This window comes from Chinchilla lanigera, unplaced genomic scaffold (genome assembly GCF_000276665.1).
Source record: "Chinchilla lanigera isolate Chin_1 unplaced genomic scaffold, ChiLan1.0 scaffold00041, whole genome shotgun sequence".
In the NCBI taxonomy this organism is placed as follows: domain Eukaryota; kingdom Metazoa; phylum Chordata; class Mammalia; order Rodentia; family Chinchillidae; genus Chinchilla; species Chinchilla lanigera.
Genome location: NW_004955442.1, coordinates 16,098,810 through 16,118,948, shown reverse-complemented (window position 1 = coordinate 16,118,948; position 20,139 = coordinate 16,098,810). Strand labels below are relative to the sequence as shown.

The 20,139-nt window shown below is 54.3% G+C and overlaps 1 protein-coding gene across 7 annotated transcripts in view; it reads left to right on the top strand.

The window, feature by feature from the left end:
• The first annotated feature begins 10,086 nt into the window (after positions 1-10,086).
• Positions 10,087-20,139, top strand: part of Cacna1h (calcium channel, voltage-dependent, T type, alpha 1H subunit) — a 60,898-nt gene continuing 50,845 nt past the window's right edge. For all 7 annotated transcript variants that reach the window (XR_001235422.1, XM_013517983.1, XM_013517981.1 and 4 more), the window contains exons 1-2: positions 10,087-10,335; positions 10,618-10,928. Coding sequence is in view for 6 of the 7 variants with exons in the window: in XM_013517983.1 (XP_013373437.1) it covers positions 10,636-10,928 (293 nt within the window). In the remaining variant the exon portion in view is untranslated. The remainder of the gene's footprint in view (positions 10,336-10,617; positions 10,929-20,139) is intronic.

Genomic DNA, 20,139 nt, shown 5'->3' with positions numbered 1-20,139 from the left:
GGACGGAGCCCACAGATTATAGGGCTGGGTAGTTCCAGCAATAGAGCTGCCTCCTTTGCCTGTGGCACCTTGCTGAGGTGAAACCATGGTGGAGCACCCAATGGGGCTCAGGCTATAACCCAGCATTGTAGGCACTGTACAAATCCAGAGACTCACTTGGGCTGCAGAATCCTCTGAGCCAGAGGGCCTCAAGAGCTCCTCCTGGTCCAGGAGCCATGGATCCAGAATTCTGGAATTCTGTGTGTCTCTCACCTAGGCTGCTTGCTGCCTAATGCAGGCCGAGACTTTGCTTTCTTCACCTGCAAGAGGAGGATCAAATCTGGGAAGAAAGACAGATACAGTGTTGTGAGAGGATGTGTGTGGTCTGAAATCAAAACATCCCTGAGAACTCGCTGTGCTGACTCTGGATCCCTGCCCAAGACGGCCTCAGAACTCAGGCCCAGGACCAGGCAGGGCAGGTGGGTGGGGCTGTTGGGGTCTCAGTGCTAATGGCAGGCAAGGAGTCAGCCTGCCTCCTGCGCCTTCATGGGCTGTTCCTCCAGTGTGTGGCACATTCAGATTTCTCTATTTAGATTCTCTTTATTTATCTAATTATTTTTCTTTTTGAGGGACTGAACCCAGGGCTTCACATTGAGCTATATCTCCAGCTTTATTTTATTTTATTTTATTTTGAGACAAGGTCTTGCTAAACTGCCAAGCTGCCTTGGCTGGACTTAAACTATTGATTCTCCTACCTCAGCCTCCCAGTTGGGATAGACTATCTCAGCTGGGCTAGATTCTTTTTAGTATTGAGGAAAATTTATAAACACTGAAATGCACAACTATACAATGTCCAATTCATTGAATTTAGGAAATTGTTTTTGAGGATAACTATTTTTAAGTAGCTTTATTGGTGTATATAATTACTAACCCAGTAAACTATATACATTTAAAGTTTGACACTTATAAGTATGTGCCTTCAAGACCATCACTGCGATGAAGACAGTAGAAATATCCCTCCCCTGCTTCACCTACCCCCAGCTAACCGCTCACCTGCATCCCACACTATGAGTTGATTTGCATTTCCTAGAATTATTATGAGTGGAAGCATACAGTCTGTATCCTTTAGGTCTGGCTTCTTTCACTCAGTATAGGTGCTTGCATGTCACTTGCATTTTAAATCAGTATTTTGCTCATCCCTGTGTACAGATGTTGGGTTGAATCCTGTACTTCGGTGCACCCTGTTGGACCACCTGTGGAGGACCCAGGTGCCTCTCTGGTTTGGGGCAGTGGTGAACATTTATACAAGTGTTTGTGTGACCCATGATTCTATTTCTCCCAAAAAAAAAACACCTAGTAGAAAACTGGATTATATCCAGAGTGCATTTAACATTTTAAGAAACTGCCAAATTATTTTCCAAACTGGCCACACCATTTTGCAACCCCACACATAGTGTGTGAGTTCTGTGTCCTCCATATCCTTGTCAACACTCAGTGTCATTAGTCTTTGAAATGTTTACCAGGCAGATAGATGTGAAGTGGTACCTTATCCTGGGTTTATTTATTTTTGTTTTTGTAATAGTGTGGATAGAATCCAGGGCTTCTTCATACATACTAGGCAAGTGCTCTACCACTGAGCTACATCTAAGCCCTTTTCATTTTATTTTGAAACAGGGTTTGCTAAGTTTCCCGGCCTGCCCTCAGATTTTCCACAGCCTCCTGAGTAGCTGGTCTGACAGGCATGTGCCACCGAATCCCGGTTCTCCTCATGGTTTTACTGCATAGTCCCCTAATGACTATCAAAGTTGATCATTTTTCTTCTGCTTCCTCACTATCTGTAGAACCCTTGGTGATATATCTATTCTGATCTTTTGACCATTTTTAAATTGGTTTGTCTTTTTAATATTAATTGTAGCAGTTCCTTAAATATCCTGAGTGTCCCTGGAGTCAGATTCTCCTTGCTATCTGTTGAAAGTTAACCCTTCAGGGACCAACCAGTCCATATCTGCTCTCCAGGGAAGGATGCTGTCCCTGACAGGGATGCTGACCACAGTGGGTGTTACTGCAGGCTCCCTGGCAGCAGCTGAAGCATAGATGACCAACATGTGCCCTGCTGGCCATAGTTCTCCATGGGATGACCATACAAGCCCACCCTGTTGTGTGCTGTTCTCCCTCTGTGAAAACTGTCTGAGGCAACCCTGGCCAGCCATGCGGAAACCAGTACTAAGTGGAATCAGCAGAATGATAAACAAAGCATATTATGTAAATGCTGTCAGAGCCTGAGCAGGGCCCAGGAGCATGCTTAGTGGTGGCCCATCAGGCACACACATTTTCTACCACTGTCTACTGAGGCTGCAGCTGGAGTGGCTTCTCAGCATTGACCTTTGTCACAGCTGGGAGGGGGCATCCCTCTGGAGAAGGTACTGTTCAAATATTTGATAGTTGATGACTTAACCCAGTTAACTGTAAAGATAAAACCATCCTTCTGGGGGTTAATGTATGAAAGGAACATGAGTCAGAGAGGTGACCTCGCCTCCCCGTGGGTACTTGGTCGCTGCAGCCCTGCAGCCCTGTGACTACTGATGGCTGATTGCGGCCCTAGTCTCCACCTATCGCCAGGAGCTCAGCCACTTATGGCCCATCTGCCATCAGTCTGAACAATAAAAACTGAATCATGTTGTAGAGGCCACTATGGTGAAGGCAGCAGAGCCCATGCTGGGCTCCCACCCCCACTTAGTACCCCCAGGGTCTCTGCAAGGCTGTTCCTTGTGATGCTGTCTCCACTTCTGTGTCAGCTGTCTCTCAGATGTCAGCAGGCTACTGGCTGCACCTCCAGGTCAGCCCTACCTCCCATGTGGCCATTTGGTGGTCCCTGACCAAACAACTGAGGTAGGAGGGAATAATCTGGGGCCAGATTTCAGGGATATAATAACCATGTGGGCTCTTATGGGCTGCGGAGAGGGAGACCCTCCCAGGGCTCGGAGGGCCAAGGGTGCAGACGTGTGACTTGAGGGACCTGCCATATTGGTCTTTCAGGGATCCTTTTCTAAGAAAGGACCCCTAAAGGCCCAGAAGGGCTTCCAGAGTAGATCTGCCCAGGCTTAGTCCTTCCTGCCAACAGAGGGGGCTGAGTGAGCTGGGGTGAGGACAGAAGGGCCTGATGTCTGTCTGTTGCTTTCTCACGGCCCCTTGCCCTGAGCTCAATTCCCATGGGTCTGCTCCCTGCCTAGCCTAGCCAGATGTTGCTGCAAAGCAGTCACCACCCCCAGGGCCTCTGTGATCCTGAGGTCCCTAAGAGACAAGCTGAAGGCTCTTCCCCTCTAGCCCCTCCAGGGTTGTCCAGCTTTGGCTGTGTCTCAGGGTTTGAGGGGCCTGTTGTAAAAGGCCTCTTTAAGCACAGGTCCAACTGGCTCAGTCTTGTGGGGGACAGGAATCATTCAGCGAATATGGCCATAGTTCCTAGAGTGGCCAGATTGCGTACTCACCCCATCGAGCTCTCTTACTGCCTCACAGGAACCTCTCTACCCATCAGCTGTAGCCCTCCCAGCTGTCTCCCCCTGGATTCCTCTCCTCTGGAGCTTGCACACAAGAGTCTCAAAGCATTTTTCCTGGTCTCCCTTCTTCCGAGAGGCAGGATATCCTCAGGTTTACATACACACATCAAGTTCTATTCCTCTCTATGGCTGAGTAATAGCCTACTGTGTGCAAAGACCACATCTGTGTATCTCCTGGTCTTTTGGACGTTTGGACTATTTTTACCCTTTGGCTACTGTGACTAGTGCTGTGTGAATGTCTGTGTACACATTTCTGTTTTTTTTTTTTTTTTTTTTTGGTTTTTCTCCGGTACCGGGAACCGAACCCACGACCTTGCGCTTGCCAGGCAGGCGCTTTTGCCGCTGAGCTAAATCCCCAGCCCAGTCTGTGTACCCATTTCTGTGCAGACACACGTGCCCACTTCTCTTGGACTGGCCCTGTGGTAATTTCTTATTCAGTTGTTTGAGGAACTGCCAATTTATCATCACTTTTCATTTATACAAAATTTTTTTCCAGAGGAAATTTAATTCTGAGAGAGGTCAAGACAGTTGTTCAAAACTACATAACCAGGAAGTGCAAGTTTTGAACCTAGGAGCTAGTAGAATTTGAGCCCAGGCCATGTCTCCTCCCCTTGCTGCCTCCCCTCCCTCCACTGCATGTCCTGGCCACCCCTCAGGTCAGGGCCAGACCTGGGGCAGAGGGGTATCTATTCAGATGACACCAAGGTGAGAAAAAACACAGTGATCTTTCAACATCACTGAAAACCAGTCTTAACTGGCTGTGGTAAGTGTGATGGTCCTTACTCAGTACTCTTACAGGTTTTAATCATTGTACCATGACTTTTAAAATTGTCACTGCCAGCTTGGGACTCCAGGCAATCAACTGTCATGAGTGCTGGGCGAAGTCCCCTGGGAGCGATCAGGTCATCCACCAGCTGGCCAGCTACCAGAACCCCTGTTCCCTCCCAGTACAGTTTGGGGGTCGTGGGTCCTCCAAATTCCTTCAGACACAAGTACAACTCCTCCAGCCACATAGGTGGCATGCATTTATCAAGTACCTCCTATATGCCAGGTGCCAAGCAAAGGCAATCCTTCTGTACCTCTACCCCAGGGTCTTGTGGCACAGCCGTGTTGCTGAATTCAGGTCTAGAGCCTTCCCTGCTTTAGGTGGCCTGTGATGTTTCGGTAGGCTCTGTCACACACCTGCAGCCCTGCTACCCTCTCCCTACAGTGACTGAGGTGGCCAGAGCTGGTCAGCCAGGGATGGTGTAAGCTCACATGCTTCCTCAGGGTTCTGCCCTGCCCTGTGGTCTTGTAGGAAGAGACTGCATGGGGACACAGCAAGAAGTGCAGACTATGAGGGCCTGTCCTTGCTAGGTGGGTGTCTGCTATGGTTTGGATGTGACTCCTGATTGCTGGTGCTGGGAGGTGCTTAGGTACTGAGGGTGGGGCCCCATGGCAAGTGAGGGGTGTTTATTTGAGGCAGGATCTCACTATGCAATTCAGGCTGGTCTTGAACTCACTATGTAGTCCAGGGTGGCCTTGAACTTATGGTGATCCTCCTGCCTCAGCCTCCCGAGTGCTGGGATTGCAGGTGTCACCAGCAGGTGAGGGGTCTTGTAGGAAGAGACTATATGGGGGTACAGCAAGAAGTGCAGACTATGAGGGCCTCTCCTTGCCAGGCATGGCAGCACCAATGCCTTGATGTAGGATTTCTGGACCATGGGTAATTGATGTCTGTTGTTATAAGAGGCTAGTTATGCTATATATGATAGCAGGTAGGAAGGTTGAACACACACTCAACTGGGTACCAGCTTGCATTGCACCTCTCCTAGAGCTGGCTTGGCTTGAATCTCTGCACTACTGAGATCCATGGATAATGCAGGGCGTCTGGTTCATCTGAGACAGCCCTCCCCTGCTCTCCTATTGTCAGCCCCACAAAGATCTGCCCCTCCTATTAACCCCTCATAGGTCACCAGAAAAAGTATAGGACACCTGGTTAAATTTATATTTCAGATATAAGTAAATGTTTTTAGTTTAACTATGTCCCAAATTATCTATGAAATATACTTACACTATAAAATATTCATTATCTGAAATTTCAAGTTAATTAGATGACCTGTATTTCCATCTACTAAATGGACAGCTCTACCCTAAGCCTTCTGTGGGTAGAGAGCACTGTGTCTGTCCATTCTGCAGCTGGAGACTCAGGCAGGCTAAGACTGGCTTGGTCTCTTCCTGTCCCCATAGGAGGGACAGGAGGCAAAGAACTGATCAGAGTGGGGGGAACGGACAAGGATGCAGAGGGGCTGGCTTCAGGGTCCCAGGACAGAGAAGACTGATCTTGCAGGATGGCACTGAAGACAAGCACAGAGCCAGGCGTGGTGGCACAAGCCTGTAATCCCAGCACTCGGGAGTCTGAGGCAGGAGGATCATTGTGAGTTCAAGGCCAGCCTGGGCTACAAAATGAGCTCAAGTTCAGCCTGAACTGCATAGTGAGACCCAGTCTCAAAAAGACCAAAAAAAAAAAAAAAAAAAAAAAAAAAAGACAAGCACAGGACACTTGGAACACTCAGGATGTAGCTGTGTGACACGGAGTCTGTTCCCCGTGACTGTGTAGAAGAGGCCCATGAGTTTAAGGAAGAGTAAGCCTGCTGAAGAGATCCTTTCTTTCAGCTTCCTTCTTTGTCCTGGGTCTGAAGTCTGGGGAAAGAGAGAAGAGTTCTAGTGTCCAGTGTGACCAGTAGAGTAGTGTGTAGTCTCAGGTGGCCCTTGAGCTGGGTAATTCCAGAGGATACTTGGGTGGAGGGGGGTTTATGGGCTGGGAGTGAGGCACATGTCACTAGCCAGGCAGGGTCCAGGCTGCGCACAAGGGGTGCCCCTAGTGAGCTGGAGTGGCCCCTTGGTAACACAGCTTGCCAGGAGATGGGGCCCTTTTGGGCCCAGATGGGAACACCCATGCAGATCTCTAGCTTGTGCCTGGAAGAGGGTGTGTCATCCAGCCCGAGGTCCAGTGCATGGAAGACCAGGTGCTGACCAGTGAGCCAGCTATAGCAGGTAGTGGGACCAGCTCAGAGTTATCCAGGACATGCTATCCCCTTGATGCCATGCTGGAGTCTGCTGTTCTGAACATTGTCCTTCATGAGAGGTACCAGGAAGGCTGGAATCCATGGCAATCCATAATGAGCTGGAATCTCACCTCACCCGTACTCCCCAGAGAGATCACCAGGGACAGGGGCTGGGCTGGGCTTGGCTGGGCTGGGGCCCAGAACTATAACTCCACTCTTGCTCCAAGGGACACCTGCCTGGGGGTGCCCACCCACTAGGACCCACTGTGCTATAGAATTTCCTGACCACCTATATAAGACAGGCGTTTGTATGGGGTCATGGATATATCATGTAGGATAAGGTGGCCACTGCAGAAAGTCATAGGGGGCTTGAGGAGAGAGCAGGCCCAGTGAACAGAGATGGGAGGGCTGCAGGGCCAGGAAGCAAGGCTGAGGTGTGGGATCTGAAAGGGCCCGAGCACTGGGCCTTCTGAGTTGGGGGAGCTGGCCAAATGTGGAGGGGGCACTTGGCAGGGCTGCTTTGGTGGAGGTGGGGGTGGGTATATTTGCCAAAGGGAATAGCTGAGAAGGACAGGCTGGAGATGATGTTAGAGAGTGAGCTTCGGGCCCAGCCAGAAACAGACTGGACTCTCAGAGCATGGCGATCATTGGGAGTCCTCGGAGGGACACGGTGTGGAGAGCAGAGGTCCTCAGGAAGTCTATGGGGATCGCAGCCTGGTGAATATAGACATTGTGCCCTAAACACAGACAAATGTACCTAAGTGGGAGTGAGTGCTGCAGGTGTCCTCCAAGCTGGACAGGTGCCATAGGTCTGATGGAGGAGGTTGTGATGCCCACTGTCCCCTGCCTAGCCTGCCTAAGTGCAGGGGCCCTAGGCCTCCAGCTGACTGCTAACCACAGGTTGGAGAGACTCCTGACACCCAGATCATAGCCTTATGCCTGAGTCCTTCTACTTCCTACTGGCTGCACTCCTGGGCCACCCCCACCCCCCAACTCTGACAAGCAAAAGCTCTACCCTTAGAAGAAAAAAAAAGAGAGAGAGAAAAAAGAAAAGCAGAATCAAATTTTCCAGAGGCCTGGAGGATTTAAAAAACACATCTGAACACTCTGTACAGTTTAATTAAACAATTTTAATGCCAATTTCCAAATTGTCCTAATGCTTCATCTCCTAGCATTCTGTGTAGCAACAGGAATGTATGCCACCATTGTTTTTAATGCGGTGCTCCCATCTCTTGTCTGCTTTTTATTTTCTTTCCCAGTGGTGTGCCTGTGTCACACAGCAGGGGGCTTCCTCCTTTGCAGAGTGAACTCATCCCCCACTGCCCAGAGCTCAGGTGCAGCCAGCACTGGGGCCTGTGCCGTGAGATGCCGAGCATGGAGCGACAGTACTGGCACAGGGAAATGGGAGCCTGCAAGTATACTTCCCATTGGCCCTCCCGGGCCTGACTGAGCCAGAACTGAGAAGGGGGTTGGGTAGGACAGGTGGAAAATGCCCCTCTATGTGTCTGAGTGGTGCCATTGGTGTGCAAACGGGTCATGGGATACCCGCTGTTGTGGACTTTGTCAGATTAAGATTCTCTTTAAAATATAATGTTTCAAAAGTCTGTGGCCCTTTCTGCAAGCAACTGGTGAGCAGAGCACGATGGAGAGTGATGACTGTCACGCAGCTCCCTCCAGGCCCTCTAGGAACCCAGCCCTGCCCTGCCCTCCCTTGCCACCCCACTTTGTGGCTGGCCTGCATCTGGTTGCCCTGCCTCTCTCTGGGGCCTCCCACTCCCCAGCTCTTTCCTGCCTGCCACATGGCCTTTGCATAGAGCCTCACTTCTGGAGAGCCCTATTGCTCCTCTGGCTGTTTTCTTGTCCTCAAGGAAGACTATCCAAGGCCTATTGCTGAGTGGTAAATGTTTTCTTTCTCTGTCCACACACTAATTTATGGTCTTCCTACCCACTGCAACAAAGCTACTGGGGACAAAGAGAGTGTCCTTGGTGGTCATCACAGCTGTCCTTCCAACTGCACCCGGAGCCTGGCATACTCTCTACCCCAACCCATAGTCGTCGTGCAAATCACTCAGAGCCCCAGCCAGAATCTTTTTTTTTGGGGGGGGGGGCGGCAGGATCTCGCTGTGCAGTTCAGGCTGGCCTTGAGCTCACTTTGTAGCCCAAGCTGGTCTCGAACTTGCAACGATCCTCCTGCCTCAGTCTCCCGAGTGCTAGGATTACCGGCGTGCGCCACCACGCCCGGCCCAGCCAGCATCTTGAACTTTACCACAGGGTTTAACGAGTGTTGAGGAAACGGTGCAGGGTTCTCAGCAACCCCTGACAGGACCCTGCTTTGGCTCTCTATCTGCTCCACCTATCTGGGCTTGCCTAGGTCCCTCTTCTCTGTGGATCTTAATCTAAGTAGCAGCATTAAAATAGTTTTCCTTTTCTTGAAAAGTTCACATAAGCAAGAGGTGCTGCTGAGCTGTACCACTGCTACCCTGGACCTGTGCTCATGGCTCAGGTCTTCTAGGACCTTTCATGCAGAGTGGGACCCTCCTGGTTGGCGTGAGTGGGTGAGCCGCAGTAGCCCAGCCAGGGACCCCATTCCACCACTGGGTGCAGTCTCGGCCCCTGTAGCAGGGCTCCTTGTCTACAGAGTGGGGTCTCCCCCAAAACCAGGGCCTGGGGGTGCAAAAGGCGTCTCTTTGGCAGGGATATGGAGGGTGCCACATGGGAGCTAAAGTTTAGTGACTCAAAGTGGTGATGGGGAAGCAGTCAAGCCTGGGCGCCAAATCCCTGCCTTTGCCAATGCACCAACACCCTCTTCCTCTATCGGTATCTGACGGCCGGCCCACCTCTTCTCTATTCAGCTAGACCTTCAGCTCCCCAAGCAGGGACCCTCTGCTCCACCCGGCCCACGGTTGGGGGGTGTGGGGGGCAGGTACACCGGGGGCGCTCCCTTGGACCCTTGGGAGGGGGCCTCGAACTCCACGACACCTAAACACGCAAGGCACACCCAGGCCCCACGTAGCCGGGGAAGGGCACTCACGGCGCTCTCAAGGCCATGGCGCGCCTCCCACGCTCGCCGAGCCCCGCCTCCTCGGCCGACCCTCGCAGTGGGGGAAGGGGCGGCGCTCAAGGGGCGCCGGGTTGGGTAGACGGCTCTGTGCCCCCGCAATCGAGGGCGGGGCGGACACTGCCGCGGCTCTCCGCCGTACCCGCACCTTCCGCTAGCGCCCCCTGGTGCCACGAGGGCCCGGGAGAGGAAGGTGGGGGGAGACCCAGGGGCACGGGCGGGGTCCACCCAACCGGACCTGGGGCAGGCGGGGTGCCGGGTGCCTGGGGTGGGGGCGTCGTCGGAACGCGCGCATCCTGGATGGGGGGGTGGGGGGGCGTGCCTTTCCTTCCTCTGGCGTCCAGCTCCTATCCACGGGGGGAGCCCCAGCCCCGCCTCTATGCTGGTCCCACCCCCGTCCTCCCCCGCGCGCCCCGCCCCCCCGTGCGCCGCTCACTCCGAAGTTTCCTGCGCCGCGCACGGACGGGCTTGGGCTCTCTCGCCCCATCGCCCGCCCGACCGCGCCCCTGGCCCGCCTCGGCGCCCAGCAGTACCCGGCGCCAGGCCACCGTTCCCGCTGCCGGGCGAGCCGGAGCCAGAGCCACGGTGGGAGCCGGTGCTGGGTGGGCCGGGGGCGCGGGCCGGCTCTGGGCTGGGTTCGTAGTGACCGTGCTGCCCGTGCGATGCCCGCGGGGACGCCGCCGGCCGCCCGAGCGAGGTGAGACGCGGCGGAGAGGCGCTCCGGTTGCACGCCGGGACCCTCGCAACTTGGGTTCTGAGAGCTCCGCCGCCCCCCGCCTGGGCGATGGGGGTGGGGCTGCCAGTCCTTGCGGGGGCGGAGGCGGGGGGGCCGCCGGGGGGGCCGCGGGGGGCTCGCTCGCCTCTAATGAGGGAAGACAAAGACATCCTGGAGGCCGCTGCTATACTCGCGGCTCCACTCCGCTAAGGCGGGGCGGGGGCGTTGTTCCCGACCCGGTCACCGCCCGCTCTCCCTCCGCAGGTGCTGCTCGCCGCCACCATGACCGAGGACGTGCCGGCTGCCGACGAGGTTCGGGTGCCCCTGGGCGCGCCGCCCTCTGGCCTTGCGGCGGGGACATCCCCCTCGAGCCCTGGGGCTCCCGGGAGCTCTGCAGAGCGGGGTTCCGGGCCCAGCACGTCGCCCCCCGAGAGCCCGGCTGCCGAGCGCGGCGCGGTGCTGGGCGCCGGCGAGGAACAGCCCGTCCCGTACCCGGCGCTGGCGGCCACAGTCTTCTTCTGCCTCGGGCAGACCACGCGGCCGCGCAGCTGGTGCCTGCGCCTAGTCTGCAGCCCATATCCTTCCCGGCCAGCGGGTTTTCGGTTTGGGGCGCAAGCTTCCCCGCGTGCGCTCTCCAGCGCTCCGGTTCTTTGCTCCAGCAGCTTGGGGACGTGGGTCATGGGCGCGGGACAATGCTTCTTCAAGAGTGGTGGGTGGGGGCGCCTCCCGGGACCCGAGTGGGATGTCCTGGTTCTAAACCCGCTGGGTTCTGGAGAGGCGGTTAGTCGCCGACGGGGTGAGGTGGCCACAACTCTTGCTTCTCTGCGGGTGGAGGCCAGGGTTGGACTCCCGACTCACGCTCTCGGGACCAGGCTGGGGCAGACTCCTCGCTGTGGACGGGAGGCCAGAAGGGACAGTGAGGGGACAAAGTTTTTCCTGCGCCGTGTACTCCTGTGCCAGGGCATTCCGCGGGGGCTGTGCGCCGCAGGCTCTTGCTGACCTGCTCCTCTGGACACAGCAGACGCAGGCAGTGGTGATGTTGGCTGACAGCTCGCTCTTCCAGCCTGAACTCAAGAGCCTGGGCTGATTTAAGTTGGGCAGCTGCGGTTGGGGGCAGGGAGGCACTGCTGGAGAACCCCTCACCCTATTTTCTTTCTTCACTTCAGAGGAAGAGGCTGCTGCTTTTGGCCAGGAGGGCACAGGCCTCAGAGAAGGTTCCAGAACAGAGTTGGGTCAGGGCCAGGTGCGTTTTTGGGATGCAATTAAGAGGTCTTCCTGCCCTCCCCAACCCATCTGCGCAGGTAGCTTTTGGGGACTGTCTCAGCAGGTTCTGAGGGCCTGACCAGCGTCTAGTGTTGGCTGGCTCCCACAGGGCCCTTGGGAACTGGACATCAGGGTGGTGGTCTTTGGGCTCTGGGCTGGCTGAACCGCCTTAGGAGGGGGGTTCACTTGGTGCTCATAAACTTCCCCTGTCAAGAGTTGAGGCAGGCGAAATGAGCAATGTGTGTATATATTTCCCTACCTTGTGTGTTTAACTGTATAAATATTAAATACAAAAGAGGAATCTGTACCAAAAAAAGTAATAAAGCCCATGTTTCTTTTTTCTCAAATCCAAACACCAAGTGAGTCAGATTTGTCTCTTGCTTGTAAAGGAGAGCTCGGTGGTCCCAGGGACGGCGGGTTATGGCCAATGTCTGCCTCTGCCCTCTGTAGCCTGAAGGCTGTGTCTGGAGGCTCTGGGTGGCATCCTCTGTTGCTGGGGGCTCAGGGAGCAGAGCAGTGGGGCTGACACTTTGGGGTGCCTGTAGGTCTGTGTTCTCTGCAGCACTGAGATTAGAGGTAACCAGGCCACCTTGGTTTGGTTAGAAAGTGGTGTTGGTGGATATGATGATGGGTGACTGGGCATTGCTGGCAGACCTGAGGTGGGGGCAAGCCCAACCTTGTACGGGGCATGTGTGCAGATCAGACTGGGGAAAAGCCAAATGGGCCTCCAGCATTCTCCTGACAGTGTCCCCTTGCAACTGAGGAACCTTGGAGCCTGATCCTGGTGTTCTGGGCTGGCTGTGTCCCTGAGGACTTCCATCAAGGTTGTTTGTTTTACCTTGTCAAGAAGGGAAGGGGGTGGCATGCAGGTGTGGTGAGACCTTGGGGGCTGAGGGCTTTGAGGCTGGCTGTGTGGTAGGACCTGAGCCCCTGTCCGTGGATTGCTTTGTGGCCTGTGAAGGAAAATGCCCTTCTAGCTCCAAGAGGGACTTGGGTGATGCCCATCTTCCTAGAGAGGGTTGGAAGGCTTCAGTGAGTTGTCAGCCAGGAAAAAGATAACGGGCTAGTCCCAGAGGGTGACACTCCTGGCAGGGAGAGGTGGGTTCTCTGCCTGCTTCCTTGGATAGTATCTATGGCTTGGACACTGGTCTTGCCCCCAAAGCACTCTGCCACACTCCCTGCCTTTTTTGCTGTGGGTACCTTAAGGCAACTCGTTTGACTCTCACTCTTCTAACAACTTGTCTCCAGTGTCCTCAGTCCCAGGGAGACTTCTGAAGGGGAGTACAGACCCGAGGTAGTTTTGCTCTTGCCAGACCTTTAGCAGCTTTGCATCTGTCTTTTGGGGTGGGCTCATCTGACAGGCTGTGCAGGGACAGGGCTGACCTCCAGCAGATGCCAGGGCTTGGTGGGTGTGGGGGTGTGCGCCTGGGCCTCAGGGAGATCCTAAAATAAGCCAACACGCATGGACAGGTGGGGGATCGGCTTACTTGGGGAAACCCATGTGGGCTGAAGCTTTCCAAGGCTCTTCAGATTCCTGATAGTTGGGAGGAGGTGGCTTTGTGTGAGGTGTGTGTGGGGGTTGTGTAAGTTTTGCCTTGGACTGTGGTGTGTTCTGTAACCAGAGGGTACTTCCTGGGGCTTTTGTCTACCTGTATCTCCCTACAGGTAGATGCGGAGTTGGCAGGGCCATCCATGGAGGGTGAACTCAGAAAGGAGGAAGGATAGTCTGATTTGCTCAGGGTATGCTGTGTGAAGCAGCTTCTGGTTCCTGGGCTGGTGCTCCCAGCAGATAACCATTGTCTGACCTGGGCTTTGATGGCTGCGGGAACTTGGGGAAGGACCTTCTCTTCTCAATTCTGTCTGGAAGCCACACTCGGGTGACCTTAGCACAAAGATGCATGTGTGTTCTGGTCCTTACCCTGAGAGTGGCCCTTGTCCTAGCCAGTGGTTCTTCCTAGGATGGCCTTGTCTATTGATTTACTCTGCTGTGTAAAAATACAATTGTGAAAGAACTTTTGGGGCGAGTGCTGTTTCTCCTACACAGACTTATTTATAGAGGAAGGTGGGTGGGCCCCGTGTGTTGGGTTATGTTCTGCCCTGTCTCCCCAGGGCTCCTGACTCCCAGCTCATCTGCAATACAGCTGCTGGTGTCCCAGTGCCTGTTGGGTGGGGCCTCCTGGGGATACTTGGAAGCCAGGAAATGAGATCCGAGGTGCTGTGTGACGTTTAGGTATAGGGGCTAGAAGGTGGCCAAGAGGCACCTGAAGTGTGAGATCTTTTAGCAGGACTCTCTTTAAGAGCTCCCTTAGGGCAGGCACTAAATACCCCAGGTCACTGGACTCTAAGGGGTAAAGGACACACCAAGGTCACCAGCAGCTGAAGGGCAGAGCTGGGTTCAGCTCATCCTGGCTTGAAAGTCATTGCTTTGGCATGTCACTGGGTGGGCAAGCCTAATTAAGTCCTCACAACATCTTTTAAAAATTGGTATTTTGAACTGTCACGGTGTTATCCAGTGGTTACCAGGGCCCCAGCACATAGTGGGCATGGCGTCCCTGAGACTTGTGGGCACTGGTCTGGAGGAGGTCAGTCCCTGTCCTGCCTCACCCATTACCTGTGGTGAGAGCTGTCTGTCTCGGTTGTTGGAGGTCCCTTGCCTGGGGATTCAGAGCTGTCCTGGACAGACCCCTTGGCCTGAGCTGGGAGCCTGACATCAGAAGGGTAGGAATGCTCTGCTTGGAGTGGTTTCTTCGCCTCCGGAAGCTTACTTGTCCTTGAGGGATCTCATTGGTGTGTCCCAGCATCCCAGGGCTGGAGTTCCTCCCTTTTCAAACCCATGGGGACCCACTGCAGGGCTGTTTCCCACTATGACAGGAGTGTCTGTTTCCCTGGATATAGGAGCCCTAGGTTGATCCTATGATGCAGCCTTTATGGTCCTTTATGGTCTCCTTTATGGTCCTCCACTGGGGACATGCTCTGTCACATAGAAGGAGTGATGTGGGATGTGGCCTGGGGAGTGATGTGGGATGTCAGCAGCTTAGCTTGGATTCTCTACGGCCTCTGGAGCACGTCTGCCCAGGGAACCTGGGGGCCATCTGTCCTGGCAGTTGGCCTCCGAATGGTGCTTGGGCTGTTGCTGTGCTGAGTGCTGGGTCTCTGTTGGGAGGGGAGAGGGAATGCACATGTTCTCACGCATCCCAAGCTGCTGGCTGGTATCTTGGCTTTCTAAGGGCCAGTCACCAGGCAAGGCCCCAGATGAATTTTGGTTTTGCAGGGTACCCACTGTGTGCTTGATGAGGCCTAGATATGTTCCCTCCCTGCTGTGTTCACGTCCCCGACAGGACTCAAGGGACAGAGAACACAGTTGGGGGAGGAGGCCATTGTGGGCGTCACCAGGGTATCCACTTCAGGGAGCCAGTGGAGTCGTTTGCTCTGTGATGTCACCTTTCCTCGATGGTCTTGTCCTTGTGGTGTGAAGCCACCAAGTCTGAGTGTGCCTTGAAGAGGGGCTTGTGATGCACATGGGCCTCAGAGGCCATGGGAAGGGAGGAGGAGACCTACCCCAGTACAAAGCAGGCCCAGCCCTGGCTGGAACTGTCTGCCTCCCAGACCTGCTTCTGCAGCTCATTGCTGACCGGTTGACCTTGGCATATTTGGGGGAGGCTCTGCCGAGAGTCATTGTGCCAGCGTGTGAGGCATGGGATTGAATTACGCTTTTGGGTAAGGCCTCACTCAGCCTGGGCCACTGAGGAATGTGTGCAGATGGCCCTAGAAGTCACCACTCTTTATAGTGGTGGCTAATTTGGCTTTATTCCTGCCTGTTCTTAATTGTCCCTTTCTGCTAGCCTGGGGCATCTTGGAATGGACAGATTTCCAGAGTCTGGCCAACAGACACATTGGAACCATGGTAGACCCCTACCCCACTCTTGGTTCCCATGTGTGCCTTTTGTGTGGGCAGGAGAGCTATGAAATTGAGGGACCTTCTGTGAAAACCAGACCTTGGTGGCTTCATTCAGCAAAGGTCTGGCCAGCACCTTGTGCCCCCACCCCAACCACACCCTTCCAAAACTCAACAATCCCTGCAGTTGTAGCAGGTGAGGACCCTTTCGGAAGTGAGATGGGTTGAACAGGAAGCCATTGGGTCTTGGCAGACAAAGAGATTTTTATCTGCTTGATGAGCACTGAGGCTTGTATGTGGGGAGGCTGGCAAAAACGGGAACATCCAGGCAGAGGAACAGTAAGTACCATAGTCCTGTGGTGGGTGGGAAGTGTAGCTGGGGCAGGTGGGCCATGGGGAAAGGGCCAGGAGAGCCTGTGTGCAGTGGGGGGCGGGGCAGCAGGGTACAGCTAGCTGGATGGCTGTGCACCTAGAGCCTGCTCTAGAAGTGTTAGTGGCTATATAGAATTGGAGAGTGCCTGATGGAGTGATGGGCTAGCTTAGGGGCTCAGGCTGTGCAGGGTCAGAGGTGATCTCTAGCAGATGCCAGGTCCTGGTGGGTGTAGGGGTTGGGTCCATTTCTCAGGGAGCAGAGAGCACAGCAATCGGATGGGGGGTGTGGGGAGTAAAGGCACCCAGTGACACAGTTGGGGAGGTGCCAGTGCCCCACATCCTGAAAGCCCTGAAGAGGTTGCAGATGACAGTCTGCGTATGTGTCCCATTTGGAGCACCTGAACCATATGCTGGCTAAGGGAGCTACCATGGCAGGGAATGTGGGCAGTCAGGCTGGTCCACAGTCAGGATGTGGAGGAGCACAGGGAATGGGCCAGGTCCAGAGCAGCAAGCCAGGTCTAAACTTGGTCCTGAGCCATCAAAGTCAGGCAAAAAATCTGTTACTTCTGTTTATGTAGATGTGGGGTTTGTGTGAAGGGAGCTGAGGATCTTGAAAATGTCATTCTTCCTCTTGGCAAGAAGGATTAACACACCCTTAAGGGTTAATTTTGGTACAACTTGCAGCAGCCCTGAGTCACAGGGGTATAGGTAGCATTTTCAGACCAGGGATTAGAGACCAGTTGCCTTTCCTGGGCAAAAAGAGGCATAGAGTCAGTATGTGCTGACTCCTGTGCATCAGGGCCTGGTCTGTGGTCAGAGATTTGGAGAATGAGAGCGCAGACGAGATGCACTAGGGATAGGACACAAGAAAGCAGCCCTGCTGGCTCTCGGGCCCTGCCCGACTAGAGAGTTGGCAGTAGGTCCGGGCACCATCCCCAGAGCACTGTGCCTGCCTAGATGACAGATGGGGTGCTTGCTCCCTGTGTTGCTCAGTGAGGTCTCTACAGAACAGACTTGAAGGGTGTGCACTTTTACCCGCCTTGTGGATGCCCCAGAGCTGATGTCTCCAGCCTCCTGCAGACTCTGCAGTGGGGCAGAGGTGGGCCTTGGGCTGGCAGGAGACATGGCATGCTGGTGGCAATGTCAGAGTCTGGAAGGATGATTAGCAGGATAGTTGATGAATGTGCTTAATTAGTGCCAGGTGGGAGGAACCAGGTCTTCGTGATCTCACTACAACTTCTTCACTTGCTAGGACCAGTGGGCAGAGGGAGAGCCGTGCTTTCACAGATGGCCCCACATGAATTGCTCCTAGCTGTAGGAGGACTTTGTGGGCTCTCAGAAGATCTTTTCATGTGCAATGCTGACCTGAAGTGAGGCAATGTCCTGGAATGGTCCCATGCCAACCTTTTCTACCATAGCAGTGAAGTGGTCCTTCTGACCCCCCAGGGGATGTGGGCTGGACATGAAGTGTACACAGGCCTCACAGTGCCCACTGATCTTACTCAGCCAGCTCCACCTGACTCTACATTGTCACCTTGGTGCATGTCTCTGGCCCTTGCTTGGGCCACCATGTGAGAGTGGCCTGGAACCTGTGGGTGAGCCATCCCTGTGAAGCAGGGGTCCTTCTCCCATAAGCATACCAGAGTCACAGAGGTGAGGCAGGCCCATTGTGCACCCAGGCCATATGATGGGGAGACTTCTTGGTGAACCTCTGGGCCTGCTTGGAGCTGGGGACAAGCCATCCTGTATGGGCATAGCTTTGGCCCTGCTGCCTGGAGCTAAGTGAATCCTGGCTGCAGTGCCACGTGGATGTGTTTGGCAGGCATTCCACTTGCCTGGTCACTCTGTCCTCTTCCCTCCTGGCTCAGCTAGCTCTGTGCCCCCAGGCTGGGCTGCAGGTAAGGTCAGAGGACTGGTGCAGAGGGGATAGTGGCCCAGGGGAGGGGCCTAAGGCCTATGCTTACTCTCCACCTTTTTGTCCTGGTTCCTTCTCTTCCTCCTTGGCTTTCTGCCACTTACGAAAGGGCTCTTCTGTGAGATTCTGCTGGCATGAGGACTGAGGGGAACACCTTGACACCTTGTCAGGGGACAGTGTCTGTTGGGACATACTCAACTTTAGAAGGCTCCTGGAATCCTGGGATCTCCATGGCTGCAGACAGACGGGACTGACAGTCCTTGCCTGCTGGGTGGTACCTCCATATGTATTTCTATTTTTCCATTGTATCACCTCTAGGTGTCCTTCATGGTCATTGGCAGAGTGGGTTCCTGGAGGGGCCTGGGATCAGAGGACATGGGCTAGGTGCCATCCAGGGAGGAGTGCTGTTGGCTGGTCAACAAGGACTCCAGCTGACTGTGGGCACAGACCCCTCTTGGTCCTAAGAAGTACCCTGACCTGTACTCAGGTAGCATCAGAAGGAATAGGGTAGGAGGTAACATTTGAGGGCAGGTTTACCAGAAGGTGGCAGAGACTTTGGGGTGAGCAGACCACACCTGAAAGTCATGGTGTCACCTGAAGTCATGATGGCCAGGAAGGCCAAGGTGGCACTGAGTCTCTGCCAGAGGCCCCCTGTGCCCACAACCTGGGGCTTGTCAGGTCACCTTCAGGGCCTTGGTTTTCTTAGAGCTTTCATGGTCTTTTGCTGTGTAACAAGTGAGAGCTATGTATCACTCATATACGATATGTTAGTTTGCTGTGCCAGACTAAGTGCTGATCCCTTTGAGATTCGTAACTTTACAGTGTGACCTTGTGTGGATATAGGGTCTGTGCACATGTAATCCAGCTGGGCTGAGAATATGTTGGAGTAGGGTTTGCTCTAAATCCAACAGCAGGCATCCTTGTGAGAAGAGGAGACAGACACACAGAGGAGTGGCCATGTGATGCCAGTGGCAGAGACTGGAACGATTCTGCCACAGGCCATATAAAGGAGCTGGAAGAGGCTGGGGACAGGTTCCCTCAGTGTCCTGGGAAGAGCAGCTTGTGGACACCTGGATATGGGCTCCTGTTCTCCGGGTCTGGAAGAGTAACCTTCTGTTGTTTAAATCCCCTGGATCATAGTGCTTTTTAGTTTTATGTTTTGAGACAGGTCTTGCTATATAGTTCAGGGTGGCCTTGAACTTGCTATGTAGCCCAGGCAGGCCTCAAACTTGGGAAGTCTTCCTGCCTCGGTGTCCCAGTTGCTGGGATTATAGGCGTGTGCCACCACACCTGGCCCTTAATGTTTTGTTACAGCAGCTCCAGGATGCCCACTTGGCCTGTGATGCAGCTGTGAGCATGGCGCCCCTCCCGCACACATCTTTGCGAGCCCCTTCCAATGGTCTCCCCCAGAGAGATCTGTGGCTTGGAGTAGGAGGTGCCTGAGACACTAACAGAGGCAGGCAATCTTCTCCAGATAAATCACAATTAGACACGCAGTGTCAAGCTCTGAGATGAGGAGTGGGGCCACCCAGGGAGAGGGGAAAATCAGCCGTGAAATTGGTCATCTTGAGCATCTCATCAGCATGGGAGGCCCATGCCAGTGTCTGTGTTCTTGCCCTGGTCAGAGGCCTCCCTGGGTGTCCCTGCAGGTGCCTGGAGTACAGTTGTCAGGAGGGGCTGGGCTGTCACCAGCAAGAGGGCTTCGAAGGGGAGGTGGCTACCGTGGCAGTCTGTGAAGGCAGGTCTTTAGGCGAGGTTGAGAGCCCCACTCCTTTAAAGCTCTGCTCCCGGAAGGAGCCATGGGAACCTCCCCTAGCAAGGTGTCTGCTTTGTGCTGTTGGCCTGGGCCTGCCAGGAGTTTTCTGAGGGGTACAGTTTGGTTGCAGCAGTTGCAAACAAGCCCCAGCTTTGGAACCCCATTTGGCTCTGTCCAGATGCCACTGCCTGGGTCTGGATTGTGTTGCTGGAAGCTTTGTAGGTGTCTACTCTAGCTGCTGTTTGTGTATCCAGAGGACCAAGACTATCCCTTTTGTAGTCAGCCGGAGACCTCAGCTTGAGTGTGAAACTGTGCCCCACCCCCAGCCTCAGGCAGGCCTGGGGTTATTTCCTGAGATACTTCTGAGGGGTCTGGGTGCTGTTATGGGCAAGGATGGGGCATTCAGGCCCTGGTGCTGCCGTGGCTGACTGTCACTGTTCTGTTCAAGCTGGAGGCCGGTCTACCAGGCTGTGGTGTACAGGCCAGGGGAGGTAGATAGCAGTGTGTGGGTGGGAGATGCATGGGCACTGGCCCAAGACCCCTAAAATGTTTTCACACCACCCAGTGGGTGTCTTGACCCTATCC